Genomic DNA, 17,163 nt, shown 5'->3' with positions numbered 1-17,163 from the left:
CAAACCTGCAACACATATACTGTACATTTAGTTTGTGTGTCTGTCTTGCATCCGTATGTGTGTCTTTTGCAGTTTTAATTATTCTCCTTAATTATGGTACATTCACCAAATTGGGGGAAATCATCATTCAAGTACAAAAAAGAAACTGCTCGGTATTTGAAGGAATTTGATAATTTTGCTGTAGTTCCTAGCTTGGCAGGTGGTAATAATGCCTATGCCAGCACTGTCAAAATATGAAAATTAAAGTGACGATGGGTTTTAATGAAATCCATTTGACAAATATAATTAAGGTGTTTTAATATGAAGCCCTGTAATAAAGACTACCGGTGGACTCCCTGAGGTCCTGACTAATTGTGTAGATTGCTTTTAAGCTTTGAATAGTTTTATTGGATAATGAACTGTTAAGAAGTGTTAGATCTTTCTTAAGCAGAATTTGGTTTGAAAAAGAAGAGGAGAGACAGGCCTGAGGTGTGGCATTTTAAACATAATTAGAAGAGAGATTTAAGTTAACATCTTTGATCTTGCTGTCAGTTTTTGATTAGAGCTGTAAATGCTTTAATCAAGTGTAGTGTAGTCATTATATTTCTAACTGTTTTTAAACTGTGAAATTACTGAGACACTGACATCAGTTTAACACATTTTGAAAATTTGCAGCAAAGTTGTGTTTGTAAAATGGGTGTTTATATTAAAATGTCAGGCTGCAATGATTTACCAATTTAATGTATAATTGCATAATTATAATATTTTGTCATGAACAAATAGTTTGGTAATTTTTTTCTGAGATGAAGTATAATGTGCTGTAGTTGATGAGAATATGCCACTTATTTTTTGTTTTAAAATCTTACCTTTTTTTTTTTCAACTAAAATATAATGCAAATAAGGACTTAATGACCCGTATATTTTAATACACATATTTTTCGATGTGTAGAAATATTACAAAACTTAGCACCTCTTGCATACAATGCTTTTTATGTGTTGATCATATTGTTTCACCAACATAAAAATATTAATGCCCATTTTATAGACTTGAAAACTGAGGCATAGATCAGTTCAGTCTCTTACCCATGGTTACACTGCAAAGTAGTGGCAGAGCCATCAGCTGACATCCCAGTCCTGTGATCTGATCACAACACTGAAATTAATTGCTCAAAAACTCTATTTTGAAAAGGTTTAGAAAATGGTGCTGAAGACTTAAATAGCCAAAATGGCAATGATCTCTTGATATTTTACCATCTTCAGTGGATTTAATATATGTAACTAACTTGATTGTTTCCAGCTGGAAGCAGTGTGTTCTTCTCCTTATAGTCCAGGAATGGTACTCTTGAGGGAATTCTGCACCAAAAAATTAAAAATTCTGTGCACGATATTTTAAAATTCTGCAAAATTCTGCCTATTTTATTTGTCAAAATAACACAATATAATCACACCAGTTATAATTATTTTGTTAATTGATTTCAAAATATTTTTCAGGAACAATAACAATACAGACACAAAAGATTCCCCCAGGAGTAGAGAGTTCAAGAAACCCCTACAACAACCTGGTTCCTTTTTCTCTGTTATGCTTTTGTTGGGCGCCTCAGTCTGGGTGTGTCACATGTGCCAGCTGGGCACATCTTGGGGGAAGACTCTGCCCCTCTGGTCCCAGACACCCACATCCTCTCCCGTCTCCTCCAGAGCCCAGTTGCAGGGCACCCTCCCAGCCCAGACACCCCCACCCCCAGAGCCCAGCGGTGGGACGTCCTCCCAGACTAGACAACTCACCCACTACTCCCCCAGAGCCCAGCTGCAGGGCGCCCCAGCCCAGGCACCCACATACCCTACCCCCCCCCCCCCCCCCAAGGGATCCAGGGAGAGAAACAGCCTGATGCTGGGTCCCGGGCTTGTACGGAGTTTCCTGCACACCTTTCGTCAGGACGTGCCAGGAACTGCAGCTGCCTAGCACCCTCCAGCTTCCCCTCACCCCCAGCAGTGTCCTGTATTTGCAAGCCGGAGAGTCAGGATCTGCTGGGTCTAGTGGCTCCTAGTGGTGGCCACCAGCTCTGCAGCACCAAATCTGTGGGGGAGAATGAAATTCTGCACAGAACATTAATTCTGCACAAATTCTGCTTTCTCAACTGCCTCTGCTGACTGTAACTAAAGACGTATAGAAGAAGAGAGCGGCTGTCTCTCAAGTAACCCTTACCCAAACCATTTAGGGCTTTAAAAGGAAAACCCAAGACCTTGAATCGCCACCGGAAGCCTGCAGGCAGGCAATGCAGCTCCAAGATCATGTGCGATATGTGCTCCAGACTAAAACTCCGGCTTAATAAACAGGCGGCTCCATTCTGGACTAGCTTGAACTTCCAAATGGAAGCCAAGTGTAACCCCAACTACACTAGGATGTAGTACTCTAATCTTGAGACGACAAAGGTGTGGATAAGCATCGCCATCTTGCATCAGAAAAAAGCAGTCACGTTTGTCTTACTAGACACCCATTGGAAAAAAAGCACTGTTTAAAACAGCTGCCACATGAGCATGTAGCAACAACCATGGGTCTGACGAGATCCAGAAGGGTATGTCTACCCAGCAGCTGGGGGTGTGGTTCCCAGCTAAGGTAGGTACAAGCACTCACTCTGCCTGAGCTAGCGCATTACAAATAGCAGTGTGACTGCAGCAGCATAGACAGTGGCTCAGGCTAGCTGCCCAAGTATAGTCCCACTCAACCTCCTGGGTACATACTTAGGCAGTTAGCCCAAGCTGCTGTGTGTGCCGCCACCGCCAAACTGCTATTTTTAAATGCATGAGCTGGAGCAAAGCTAGCAGGTGTCTGTCTACCAAAGCTGGGAATCACACCTCCCAGTTGCTGTGTAGACGTACCCTTAAATGCAAATCTTAGCAACAATAGGTGCCAGCAATCAATTAGAAGGGCTGATAGAACTCTAGCCGCAAAGCTCTTAAACCCCATGTGACAGGCTTAAGATCTTGTTCCTAACATGTGATTCTACTCTGAAAAAGTGCCTTTAAAAGTGGCATTATGGAGGAGTCTATGTTTGCATCACGATGCTTTCTAGAACAAATGTGATCAGTAAAAGGAGATTTTTTGCCTGCTAATGTCCAGCCCTACAAAGTCAACCTGGATATTTAGTGCAAGCTGAGTTCTTTCTTTCTCAGATCATCCCCACTAATTGAGATTTAGCAGGCCAGAGTCCACACCCTCAGTTACATCTCCGTAATCCCATTTTGGTTAGATGGGACGCGCTGAAGTAACTAGTTGCCTTCAGTGTATCCCTGCAATTGGAATTTAACTAGCAATTCTGCTGATATGTGAAAAGGGAGAGGATTCAACTCTCTCTCTCATAGCAGTATTAACTTTGCAGGACTAAAGAATGAAATTTACTTCTGTCATTAAAGTAAGCAGAGTTGACTCTGAATACAGATAGGAAACAGAATATTAGAGTAAGAAGGTGTCATTAGAACCGTACTGTGTAAGTGGTGCCCAGATGCACTTGCTGTGGTTAATTTCACTCTGTGTGTGAAGTTTTATGATGATTTAATTGTACTAATCAATTGTGGACTCTAACTAGTGTTTTAAATATAGTTTTTATAGAAAAATAGAGTGTTGTGGTGAAAACATGAGAGATCCTTAGCTATTAGCAGAATAAATAAACATTGGAAAAATCCCAGTTCTCCAAACGGAAGAATATGGATATATATAGAATGGCAGTTGTGCCAGCCACAGATATGTTACTTTTATTGAAATCGATAGTAGTATTTGCATATTATAGGCTAGTTATCTATCAACTAGTTGTACTATATCACTGATTTAATTATACATTTCTATTTATCTTAAGTACCTTTGGCCCCCATTTCCATAGTATCTGAGCACCTTCCAATTTTTTAATATATTTATCCTCACTACACCCCTATGAGATAGGATAGTACTTTTATCTCCATTTCACAAACGGGAAACTGAGGAAAGAGAGGGTTAGTGACTCACCAAGGTCACACTGGAAATCTATGGAAGAGCAGAGAATTGAACCTACATCTCCATAGTCCTGTTCTAGCAGTCTAATTCCTGGACCTGAAAATTTGCAAATGGAGGTGTCATATTTCCAGATGCAGAGCACTGATGGAAGGGACATCCTTGAGATTTCTGAGTAAAAGCCACTATCTTGAGTAAAATGGCAAGCATTAGATATCACAGATTTTTTTCCAGTTGTAAAATACGTACGGAATACACTAACATTATGTTGAAGTTTTTAGAAATTGCCACTTTCTTGAAAAAGTATTACATTTTCATACAGAGCTGAAGGTTCATGAATAATTTTGAATTCATTTTGCCTCCTTTTACATATCCACTTTTAAAAGATTTTTCTTTTTGGTAAAAATCTCTTTTACTTAGCAGTCTTTATATATATATATATATATATATATATATATATATATATAATAAATTTAGTACTTTGAGACTCCAACTTTGCAATGCAGTTTGCATATATGGCATTTTGTTTTCAAGAATGAGTTTAGTGGGTGAGGGGGAAATGGGAAATCTATTGAAAGGATTAGCTAATAAACATTACCTCAGCCCTGCTAAAATATGCTGTTGTATTAGAGTTTTGCCATGTTTGTAATTTATACCTATTAAACCTTTGTTTTGTCTGTTACTGACTTAGGGGCTTTTATTTGCACTTATTGTCAGTAACAAGCATTTCATTTTTATATGGGGGAAATAGTTTCAATCACTTCTACTGTACTCAAAAAGGAGAATGGGATTTGCAAATGATAAATGGGGAAGTTGACTAGCTAACTAATAAAGATTTGTCTTAATCAAGTATGATTTGTCAGAACAGGAGCGCACGGGGGTCAGGGCACACGCAATGAATAATACAGCATTCACAGGAGAAAGGGACCAGGCAAAAGGCCTCATAAATATGCTGAGATTACGCGCTGCTAATTCGTATTCAAAGAATGAGTTGCTCTGAAGCTAGGTCCTAGGTTGCTGAGTTGCTCACTTGCCTTGTGGTCTCTCCAATGTATAAGAAAAGTTTAATTTTCTTTTTTATCTCATGTTGTCTTCTGCATGGCTTTATTTTTGCACAGAATAATGTCAAGATTTTTGGCCAGTAGTTTGAAACATAATTTATAGTAATAGTCTATAATTAATTAATTAATAATCCTTTGATTTTGTTTTTCTTAAGTCCAACACCTTATTTTTTTTCTTTAAATATTTTTGTTTTGAGTGCAGCAGGAAATATATTTTCCTCTCACATTTAGAATGTATTGCTGCAGAATGTAAGTGCAATTAAAAAGCTCTCTTTACCTACAGAAGTATTAAAGATCAAAAACTTAGAGAATGTGTGCTTGTGTTCCCAGCATTCCTGACTTTCTAATAAGTTTCTAGATTCAGTTTACTCATGATAAATCTTGAATATAATGGTATTAGGGTAAATCTGAATAAACCCAAATATCTTGATATTTGATTTTGGATTTGTTTTTTATGGACTTTTTTTTTTTTTTTTTTTTAACACAAGGAGCCATTTATGCAACTGAAATAATGTAAGATCTAGTCTTCTCTTGACTTTTCCACTGTCGAGAAATTAAAACACTGAGAGAAGATTAGTTCTTGTTTTTTAAGCCTCATAAATGGCTCCCTCAAGTAATAATAATTAAAAAAAAATCACATGACAAATATCAGTGCAGACAAAGTACCTGAAACACAAGTATTTGTGGGCCATTTTGTTTTCAGTTAGCATTGTTTGTATGTCAAATTTTAGTGGCTTTGTGTATTTGTGCATGCATTAAAAATCTCTTTCTTCCACTCCTTAACTTTAAAATGTCTCTCGTCTTTCCAAGATGCTTCAGCTTTTTTAATAGGGTAACTGATTTTGATTTCCGCTTGCCAGTGGGTCTATAGACTCTCCAACCTATTTTGCATTAAATTTTATGTGCCTTAAGTTGTGTTTATTGCATTGAAGATAACTCAGCTGCAGAGGTTGAGCCAGCCTTATGATTTTCAGGGCCTCAAGCTGCCAGATGCAGGAATTGGCACAAGAGTTGCCTGCCCTCCAGTCAGACCTGTTTTAAGTCTTTGCAGGCAGCAGTACTGCAGGGTCCAAAGTAATTGCTTGCATTGCCTGTTGCTTAAGATGAAGTTGCTGAATAAAGGAATGTGGAGTCTTTTGCCTTTATTTACCAATCTGAATTCAATCCAGTTAAGTTGTAAACAAAATTCATTGTCATTGCATGGCTGCTTGGGGATCTGGGTGAAACTGGGAGATAATCTTGGTCCAGTTTCTGGAGGACAGCTACCCTCAGCACAAAGGGTGATCAGGATTGTGACTATTTTGCCACCTTTGAGGCAGTCTCAGCAGAGAGGTCAAGAATTGAATGAGCTGCTCTTTCAGCCCAAGAGATAGTGCAGGCTGGGAGGTACCTTAATAGAGCAGCATCCGCTGCCTGCGCTGTACCTGTAGTGTGGATAAATAGAGGACTAGAGTTTCTAACGTGGTCTGGTCAGTGTTCCTCCCACTAAAAATAATAGAAAGGAAGAATAAGTGGGAAAAAATATTGTGGCTTGATTCTGACTTTATTTAAGTTAGAGATTGTGAATGGGGTAGCAGGATATTAGTTGTCTTATTGCACTGAGCAAGGTGTTTTTCTGAGCATTTGTTCCAAGAGGCAGAAAAGGAGAAAATTTGAAGGGAGGATTTTGGAGCAGATGAGTATTACTGAACTAGCATATGGCTGGAACAATGGTTGGACTTCAGTATAGGTAAGCCCTCAGTAGAATCAAAGCCTGCCACCTCCTGTGAATGATGCAATGAGGATGTTAGCAAGTGAGCTAAGATAGATGTGTGATGGAAGTAGACAGGAAAAAAATACCAGTTAGTGAGAAATGGGTAGTTTTTATGCCAGTAGATTGATGTATGTTAGAGCTTTAGAAAAGGTGAGAAGACCTAGAAAAAGAAGAGGCTACTAAAGGTGAAGTTACTGGGCCTGTCTCATGTCATCTCTCTTTCCCCCCTCAATTCATATGTTTCCCCCCTCCCTGTGAGTAGGAGTGGGGAGGGAGCGGAACAGAGGGGAGAGTTGGTTTTAAACTGCTACAGTTCACTCCTAAGGGCATTAATGTAGTCTGGCCTCTCTCTCATGTACCTTTTCTTCCATATTTGTTCTCCTTTGTACAAAGCAGTGAGCCTGAGTTTTTTGGTTTCCCTGATCTCTAGATGAAAATACCATGTTTTTTACTGTTGACCAATAAAGTGAATTTTATGAACTTTCATCATAGTTTATGGTAATCTTTTTTTTTTTTAAAGAGGTTTGCATTTTTAAGGTGAGTTGGGAATTGTGTGGGGTTTGGGTTTTTTGTTTTGTTTCTTGTTTTGCTTCCACAGCGAGACCAACCAGGTAATTTCTTTTATCTTGTCTTGTAGCTGAAGTCATGAAAGCACAAAACATTTTGGTTGTCCTTATTATACCGCATCAAAAACTATATTAAGTATCCTTTCTAGATATGGTCTAACCAGTGCCCTGTTGTATATGATAACAATCAGACTTCTGTTTTATCCTATATTAATGTATGTACCCATCAGCATCCCATGTACTGCAGATACGTAGACATTTGAATAGCATAACTTTCTCAATTCACTATGCTGCATTTTCTTAATGTTTTACAAATATTCTCTCTATTGGCTTATAGGCATTATCTGTAATCCTTGATATATCAAAATTAACCTATATTTGTCATCCAGTAGCCTAAAGATCGAAATCCCTCTGTCTCTAATTATATTGGCATGTCTGTGTGTGAACTGTAAACTTATACCACTTCCACTTATGTAACCATACTTAAAGATGTGTCAGCACTTTATTTATTAACTTTCTGCTGTCAGGTACCTAAGCTTTTCACTCACCCCTGAACTCTTTTGCCTCCTACAGTATATGTTCCAAGTCGTAAAATTGCTTGCTCTGTCACCTCTAAAACATTGTTCACCAAAAAAAAAAAAAAGAGAGAGAGAGAGTCCTGGAGCACTTTAAAGATGGCATCTGACGAAGTGGTTGCAGCCCACAAGGGCTTATGCCTGCAGAAATTAAATTTGTTAGTCTTTAAAGTGCTCCAGGACTCTCGTTGTTTTTCCTGTATACAGACTAACACGGCTACCCTCTGGAATTGTTCACATACAGTACTTTGTAACATGACTTTTTGCAGAAATTCTTATTGATGCTCTCACCTCCTGTAATTCCCTCCCTTAAGTACTCCCAAAGTCCAAACTCTCCAAATTTTAACCTGTTCAAAATATGACAACCATACCGTAACAGGGCTGCTGCCTTCCTGAGCAGTCCCTCACGGCAAGAGTTGCCACTGCAGCAACCTCCCTCTGTTTTCCCTCTTCAGGGTCCCTTAGAGGTCTCCCACAGCCTTTCTTATTAATCCTACCACCCTCCATTTGGGGCTGGCTTAATGCCCAAAAGCAGTTCCAAACTGTCCCAATAAAGTCCATCACTGCAATCCAAAGATTCACACTTATCTCTGGCTCTTCTGGCATCCACATGAGCTCTTTGCTGCTTTTCACAGGGTCACTTCTCATAGCTCTGTCCCCTAGAATTTACCTCTCAATTCTAAGGGAGAAGGCTTTCTATATATAGTGTCCTGCTCCAGAAAGAGCTCCTCCGGATTGGCTGAAAGAAGAGGGGAGCCCTGATCCTGTGCCCTTAAAGGAACCGTACCTGGGGTTTTTGCCCTCATACAAGTCCCAGTTCCCTGGGACAGCTTCCTCTTCTCTGCTATCAGGCCGTTTTCTGGACCTTGTTGATTCCAACCTGAAACAGGGTCTTCTGGACCCTGTGCTCTTAAAGAGCCAATATACCTCATTACACAGACCTTGTATTGCCCCCAGACTCAAAGATCGTAACTGTGTTTCTGTCCATTTCAGTACCCACTACCAATATATCCCTATTTCAGGATTTTTCATTGACTTGATGCATGCTCCTTTTAGGTCCTGATTCCAGAAGTCATCCCTATTTAAGAAGGCCACTTAAGTACATACTTAGGTGCTTTCCTGAAATGGGGCCTTAGACTTCCCCACTCAACTATCTCCTTCTCTCAACAGCTTTTCTAACTCTCTGCCTCACCATCTGAACAGCCACCTTAATTATTTCACATTATCTCTGCTTCCCACTGTATGGTCAGTCGGTCTGTCTCCCTCTCTCGCCTCTGTTTGTATGTCTATGTATTGTACGTATAACACAAATGTGAAGTCGTACTGAACAAATCACCTTAGCATTCTCCCCATAGTTTGGTCACACCTCTCTTCAACCCTTTCTTACCACATCAAGATGTGTGCTGCATTTTACTGAGAGGTGCATAAATATTCCACACACAGGGGTGAAGTTTTGATATGAAAGATACTTTGTAAAACATACATCGTCTTGTATTATAAATCTTCATTTTGGTAAGGTTAAAAATAGCTAATTTAAGAGGTTATCTGGGCTTTTATTTGTGTATAAATTGCGTTGTGGGAAAATACGTATAAGTCCTATGCATGCTCATATCTCTTACACACACAAAAAACTGCAATAATTGATGTCCTATCAAGCTTGTTTCATTCTTTTTAATTCTCATGTAATATCGTGCATCAGGCACATCACACAATTTGGCTTGCTTGTTTTCTTTGGTTTCAAACCACTTAAGCATTTATTTACCTTATAGGCTAGACTGATTTTGAAAGAGCCTCTCTAATCACTCAAGTCAATAATACAAATTTTTAAAGAATGACTAATGTATTTACCCAAGAGACCAGTATAGCTGTGAATGAGCCTTTCCAGTCTGTTGGATAAATAAATATGCATTTTATAAATTCCATGGAAGGATTCTTGGTTTTTCTTTTTGCATGAAAAAGAAAATAATAGACTACAGCAGAAATAAATATTAAACTTGTGATGTAGATTTGATAAAAATCAAGAACATTTATTTTTAAAGGAATGCTGTCAAATAACTTTGTATGTTTTTTTATTTTTATTTTTTGCTTTCCATTCTTTCAATATCCTGTTAGACCCTTGTAAGTATCAATACTTTTCCTGCAGATTTTTACCTTCTCTATTTGGTAAACTACTTTCCATCCCTATTTTTGAACATGAACATGACTATTCATTTCACAGCTTCAACTTACATCAGCCACATCATATCAAAGCATCTTTATTTATGCATCTGATCATGTGCAAAGCTTTGGGAAATGATATTATCATCTTTTGCTTGCACACCCTGCCCAGTATAGAACTAAACATCATTTGTGAAGGCCCCACAAAAAATATGGTACTATCAAAGTGCTCAGTGATTAAGTAGATGATTTCCCCCACCTGAGTTTAACAGTTCAAGACAGAATACATTTGTGACCCAGGAAGCCTGACACTTGTTGTCCTTTTAAGGCTGATACTCAATGATGAATTAAGGTCTTTGTGCCGGATTGTATTTTATTCTTATTATTCATTATAGCATACCTTAAGAATGAAATAATGTGTGTATTGACTGTTCTTGCTGCCTTGTGTCAATTAGTACATGAATTATACTGGTATAAATGTTTTTACACCTTTACTTCTGGATGTTTTAGCTGTCATTTTAGAGCATAATTTTATGTCACTTTCAGAATCTCATAATTTACATTAATTTTAACTATTTTAATTTTAATTATTATGATTTGTGTTATGGCAGCACCTATTGATTGTTTTGGGGAATCAAGGTCCTGGTACGGTGCGTGCGCGCATGCACACAAAAAACAGTTGAAGATCAAAAGAGCTTACAGTCTTAACGTGAGGCTCCATGAATACAGTACACCTACTTACAATATCTGACCATTCTTAGGTTCTAGTCTTGGTCCCAGATACCCACAACATACCTTATAAAACTGACCACTGTATGTAATTGTAGAAGTCTGGTAACTGATTCAACAAGATCAATAGTCTGAAAGAATTTAAGCTGCAATCCTGAATTAAATGCATAAATTTACTGTTTAGATTGGTGAGGATTTGAACTGGCAGGAATACATCAGGTACATGAGGAATGGGATATAATATGATAGCAAACATATAGCAATAATATCAAAGTGGTAAATTGTTCTATTTAAGAGCTTAACTCTGCTGCCCCCCTGCCCATGGAAATCCTGCAGTCTTGGACCAAAATGAAGAGGTGCCTTATATCATTTACCTGTGTGCATTTCTCTACATGTTTTTGTTTTTTTAAATATTATTGGCTTCACTCTGCTGACCTTCCACTTGCAAAAGTCTCACTGATATCAGTGAAAGCTCTGAGAGTGGAAGAGCTGTACTACAGGCCCTTAGATCAAGGGTTCAGTTTATGATGCTCAGACTGATAGCTGGAATTCTAGTGTCACCTCCATTAGGTCTCGTCTTTCAACTTATGCTGTTATTTTAGCCCCAAAAGGGCCAAAGATCATCAAATGCAGTGCAAATAGAGTAAAACAACTCCTGTAAAATTGATGATCCATCCAATTATGTATCTGTGGAGATTGTTGGAAAGCAATGCAGCCACCTCAGTTCTCGGACCCCTGTGCCAGTTTGAACTTCATGGCTGAAGGTTTAATCCCTAAGTATCATATCAGCAATTCATTTTGTGATATTCTGGCTGACATGCTCTCCTTCCTTATTTATTGATGTCTTCAGTCATCAGGAATGAGAGGAAAATACACTATTTGTCAAAGTGATGGTGGATTACCCTCAGTTACAGTTGATGCTGCTGTCACGTTGATGGTTAGAAAATAAATTAAATCGTTTTAAAAAGCAAAGTATGTGAACATGCCATTGACAGGAAAAATATTTTAAAAAATACAATAATTTTCTTAAAGTTGGTATATAAAAATATAGAGCTGCATCCTACAAAGATATTTTTGAGTCTTGTTTGTGAAATATCAGACCATTTTAGCCAATTTGCTTTTTAGTTCTTCCTTTGAAAGAAAATCTACTCCAGACTCTTTTTTTTTTAACATGCACTCTCACACACATCCTCACCAATCTCACCCTTCCCAAATTTTGAGTAAGATATTTTTCTTAAAAAAACATAGTGAATATATGTATCCTTTTATGTATTCCAATATTTCAAATGCTTTACTAGTGATTGATAGTAAGCATGTTATAGTTTCACCCAATGGGTTATTGGACATGCAAACATAGGTGCAAATGAGTCTTGAGTCACTTTTCCTACTCTACCATCTGTGTAGCTGTACTCCACCTTACAGCTTTTTAACTCAGTAACCACATATCTTACCACATTTCACCTTTGGGAGGCATTGTATATACAGCTAAAAGAGAAGACTGCAAGCCAGCAGGGACAAGATAGTGTAATGTGGATGTCAATTTGTGGTCAGATATCTGAGGAAATATTTATCTTACTTGTCCTGTACTTGGCAACTGATCCAGCAATATAAACTGTAATGAATATTTTTGGTCTTTAGCTGGCAGAATATATATCACTATTGACTGAAATTATTATTAAGCAAAAAAAAAAAAAATGTCCAGGATTTCTTTTCCTCATATTTAAAAAAAAAAAAAAGTGTAAGGCTGGATAATTTCCTGAAAATGCCCCCGTTTAGAATTGTACGAATTGCTATGTTAATATGTTACTTTTTTTTGTTTCTGACTCAGTCTCTTTCAAGCATTGTAGGGATCAAATGTCAAGATCTTGCTTATTCGTAATTCAGTGTCATAGCAATAGTAATGTGTGTTTTTGTTATTTAGAGAAATATACTATATACTTGGTTTGGGACCTTTTTTTTTTTTTTTGGCAGAGGTAGGCTGAGCCTCCTAAAAGAATGTGCATAGGACTGAAAGTTAGAAACTTCTATTTGTGTCAGACTTGCTATGTGGCCTGGGGCAAATTATGTCCGTTTCCCCATCTGTAAAATGTGGATCATATAACTTACCTTCTTCCCTTGGGTGGATGTAGCAAGGATTAATTAATGTTTGTATAGAGCTCTGAAGATGGAAATCTCTTCTATCTGCTAGGTGGTATTATTTTCTTATACTTGCATATCTGTAGTAGCTATTTCAGGTTAACACGAGATTAAAGCTATTTCAAAAGTAAAGTCCTGGCTTGTGCACAGCCTTTGTGTTATGTCTTGAAGCCTGAATTTTCCCCATGATTTTGCAATTATTAATCCAGCATAGACTATGGAAGCAACCAGCCAAAGTATAAACGAGATCATGCCAACAGATTAATTAATAGAGTTGTTATAATAATACTAGGTGACCCAACAGAACACATCTCTCAGCTCTCCAGAATGCTAAGTACATCCTGATGTACCATCAATGGAGCGAGGCAGAACACCAGTTGCCGGGGAGGGGGGTAATTAATTTTAGCATTAGCAGGTGGAGTTAGGGAGTGTGTGGAGAAAAGCCTTCCACTGTCTGTTGTTTCAGTATCTTCCTAACTTTGCTGGTGTCTCTTAGTGATATTTCCCAACAATGGAATCAGGAGGGGAGAGACAAAGGTTAAAGAACGTGTGAGAGATATGAACTCCCACCCTTCAGCACAAGTACAAAATTCCTCTTGTCATTGTGTTATACCAAAGGTGAACATCAATCCCTATGGCCTAAACTATCTTATTAGATGGTCAAGGTGACAGCTTCTGGTTTGACTGTTACCTCTTCATTTGTACGATATTTAAAACATTTAAGCCTTGCTAGTGATTTCTTCTTTGTGTTTAGGTGGAATGATTAGGCTATCTAATATGGTACAGCGCTATTTTTCTTTAAATATATTTGTTAGAATTTCACTTGGCATGTTGGAGGCTGTATTTTTCATGACTTATATTCTGATTTTTTTTAATGCAGAGCAGATTGGACAGGAAATGTTGGAAAACCTGAGCCATGACAGAGAGAAGATCCAGCGTTCTCGTGAAAGGGTGAGTTTGATGATAAAGAATTGTTAGTTTAGGGTTGTGTGTGCTTTGGGCAAATTCACTGTGCAAGCAGAAATAGTCCAGCACATTGATTAAAGCCTTAAATAAGTCAGCTCTTACATCATGATATGTAATGACCATCCTTCACTACTTATTAAAAAATAAAAGTCCAATAAGTCCTGCAAAATCTGACTCCCGCAAGTAGTCCCACTGAAGTCAATTATCCTGAGTTGTGGAGAAAGCCGGGGTGAGGGTGGAAAGGTAATGGGAGTGGCATTCTGAGCTGGAGAAAAGCAAACATAGCACCAGCATCCAAGAGGGACAAAAAAGTGATCCTGGCCATCAGGTAAGTTTGACTTCGAGTAGGTAGTGCATTCAATTCTTGCCTCAGCCACTGTCCTTCTGGGTGATCTTGGGCAAGTCACATCACCTCTCTATGCCTCTGTCTCTCCCTATGCCATCTGTAAAATGGGGATAATAATATGGCCTTCTTTGTAAACAGTTTTGAGATCTACTGATGAAAAGCCCTGTGTAAGAGCTGAGCATTATTATCATAGGAAAAATTAAACCAAGATTAAGAAAAAAGAATAACCAAACTTGTTAGATGTCATCATTTCCTCATTTATAGAATACCTATACATATGCTTTAGAACAGTGGTTCTTAACCTTTCCAAACTACTGAACAAGGCATGTAACTTAGTTTCATGTGTGGCTAGAATTACCTTTCTTGCCACCCCCAATACCAGCTCTGCACTTGCGACCCCTCTAAAACTCCAGGTTAAGAAACACTGCTTTAGAAGATATGCTATAGAAAACAAGGAAGCAGAGGAATTCTCTGACTGCAGAAGTATACAGGGCTGCAAACTACACATGTGCTACTCTGTGAAGTCAGTGCTTCAACTCTAATTTTTTTTCTATTTCTTCCAATTCCTGCATGGAGCAAGGTTAAGAAGGAATGAAATTTCCCTAGGAAGCTGATTGGTAACCCTACAGCAATAAGCCATTCAAATATTTGTTATTAGAAATGGAAGACCTCAAATTCCTAGAACTCAGTCCTATTGCATGCCTCCTAGTTATGGTTTTCAGGTCTCCATTGGATCCATATGAGAGCATATATCTGTGGCATGATGTCTACTCGGAGGTTGTGATCTTAGCTCACATCTCTATGTATCCCATTTTCTAATTTTTGTTGGTGGTGGTGATGTTAAAAAACAAAATGGAAATCAGTTTCACTCAGCGGTCAATACCTTTGCATTACACGTGTAGAGGCATCATGTTACAGAGCAGGGAGATAATAGACTTTTTCTATAGGACTCTGGCAGGCCCATTGACAGCAATTCCAGGCCCCATGGCAGAACAGTCAATGACCCTCCTAGAAAAGGATGGCTGAAGTCCGAGTGGGTTTCTGCTGGAAGTTTTTACTTATTTATTATGAGCCATGCAGGTTCCCGGGCAGCTGAGGAGGCAGTGTCTGCTGCTTAGCTTCTCGGGTCCCTTGGACTCCCCAGGGACATTACTGATGAACCCGGGAAGTTGAGTAGCAGATACCATCTCCTCAGTCGCCCGGGAACCTGCCTGGCACCTCATAAATAAGCTTAGCTCAGGGGGAGGTGGAGAGCGCAAGCGTTGGGAGAAGAGGGGTATGGAAGAGAGGAGGATATGTATCTATCTTTAAATCGCCGGGCCCCTCAGCGATTGCTTTTCCTTGTTCCCCCCTGTCAGCAGGCTAGTCTGAGTGCACTGGAGTAGAGTATTGCATTCAGTTCTTTAGCCCCTCATTATTGGGAAAATATTGATTAATTGGTTAGATTTACTTATGAATAAAGTTTAAATGATTTAAATGTATGGATAGGTGTATATAGCTTGGCTAAACATTAAAAATAATAATAGTTTCCCTCTGTTTGAAGGGCGAGGAGTGCATTAATTTAAGATGGACGCATAACTAGAAATATTTGGAATAATCTAAAAATTAAAGATTTAGGTTGCATATCAGAAAGCATTTCCCACAGTGAGATTTACTGGAATCCCAAGGAAATGGTGGAAACCACATTGCAAGAGTCTCTTAATTTAACAAGACTGGACAGGGCTCTGAAGAATAATGGGTTTTAGGGATTAATCCAAAATTATCAGTAAAATGGACCAGATGATTAACTAATTCCCACCACAACCCTCAGCTCTATCAGTCCCAACATCTTGTTTATTTTCTTCTCCCTGCTTTCTCCCATTATTTCAAAGAAACAATTTTTTAAAAACTTGTACACATGTATAGATTTTCATTTTTCTGATCTCAAGGCAACCTCCAAAGGGAAGTACGATTATACCCATATTGGTGATGGTCACACAGGAAGTCTGTCAAACCTTAATCATAAGATCACCCTTCCCCATTTTGTAGAAAAAATTAACAACAAATGTTTCCCCCCCTACGTATCCCAAATCTGTAACAAATTATTCAGTATATGTAGTCTTAGAAATGACTAAAGCATGCAATTTGAATATTTACTTTTATCTTCACTTGCCAGCCATGTTTGAGGTTTTAGGATTGCACTTCAACAGCTAATGACATTGCAACCAGCTAACACAGAATTCTCTGGGTTGATATAGCTGTTTTTTTGTGTCATCAATTGTTTCACTCATCGCTGAACTCATGTATTAGCAGAGAAATGGAGGAAGAGCTGTCTTGGAAATATTTTGTTTTAAAATAAGTGTATTTATGATTTGAAAACCTGTATGTTGGGTTTTCTGCCAATACAGAATAAAAGACCTTGTGTTTTTACTGCTCCTTTGGGGTGTCGACATATGGCTTTCAAGTTTGCCTGTTTGGCCTAACTTTTTTTCTGCTTGTTTTTACCTTAGGAATATCAGGTCCTGACTTCCTTCATTTTGCTAGAGAACTTTGTCGAACCTGGATAGTGCAATCTATGAATCACCACCTTGAGCAGTGATTTAATCCTTTCAGGTTTGCCAAAGTCCTCCAGCAAAAAGGGAAGTTAGGACCTGATATTTAAAGGTAAAAAGCAGAAAACTTCTTTTATAACAAAAGGAAGGAGGAAAAACACCATGTTACTCTCTCCCCCCCCCCTCGTGTTGAGTCCATCTTTACACATAATAAAAGAGCAACTGGAAACACACATTTCTGTTTACAGTTCATTTCTGGCATAGATAAAAACTTGATCTTTTTAATGCGCTTTTAAAAAATTGCAACAAGTACTTTTTCTGTTGCATGTGTCATACTGGATTAATCTGTTTTTTCCAGAAGTTGAATCATCTAGACTTCACC

At 38.4% G+C, this 17,163-nt stretch overlaps 1 protein-coding gene across 4 annotated transcripts in view; it reads left to right on the top strand.

Annotated features, from left to right (window-relative positions):
• Positions 1-17,163, top strand: part of VTI1A (vesicle transport through interaction with t-SNAREs 1A) — a 327,438-nt gene that overhangs the window by 195,447 nt on the left and 114,828 nt on the right. For all 4 annotated transcript variants that reach the window (XM_067537005.1, XM_067537002.1, XM_067537001.1 and 1 more), the window contains exon 6: positions 13,819-13,889. In XM_067537005.1, coding sequence (XP_067393106.1) covers positions 13,819-13,889 — 71 coding nt within the window. The remainder of the gene's footprint in view (positions 1-13,818; positions 13,890-17,163) is intronic.

This window comes from Emydura macquarii, unplaced genomic scaffold, assembly GCF_026122565.2.
Source record: "Emydura macquarii macquarii isolate MOO-44397 ecotype Brisbane River unplaced genomic scaffold, CSIRO-AGI_Emac_v2 contig_3692, whole genome shotgun sequence".
Taxonomy (NCBI): domain Eukaryota; kingdom Metazoa; phylum Chordata; order Testudines; family Chelidae; genus Emydura; species Emydura macquarii.
The sequence above is the reverse complement of the archived record's forward strand: the minus strand, read 5'-3'. Positions and strand labels throughout refer to the sequence as shown.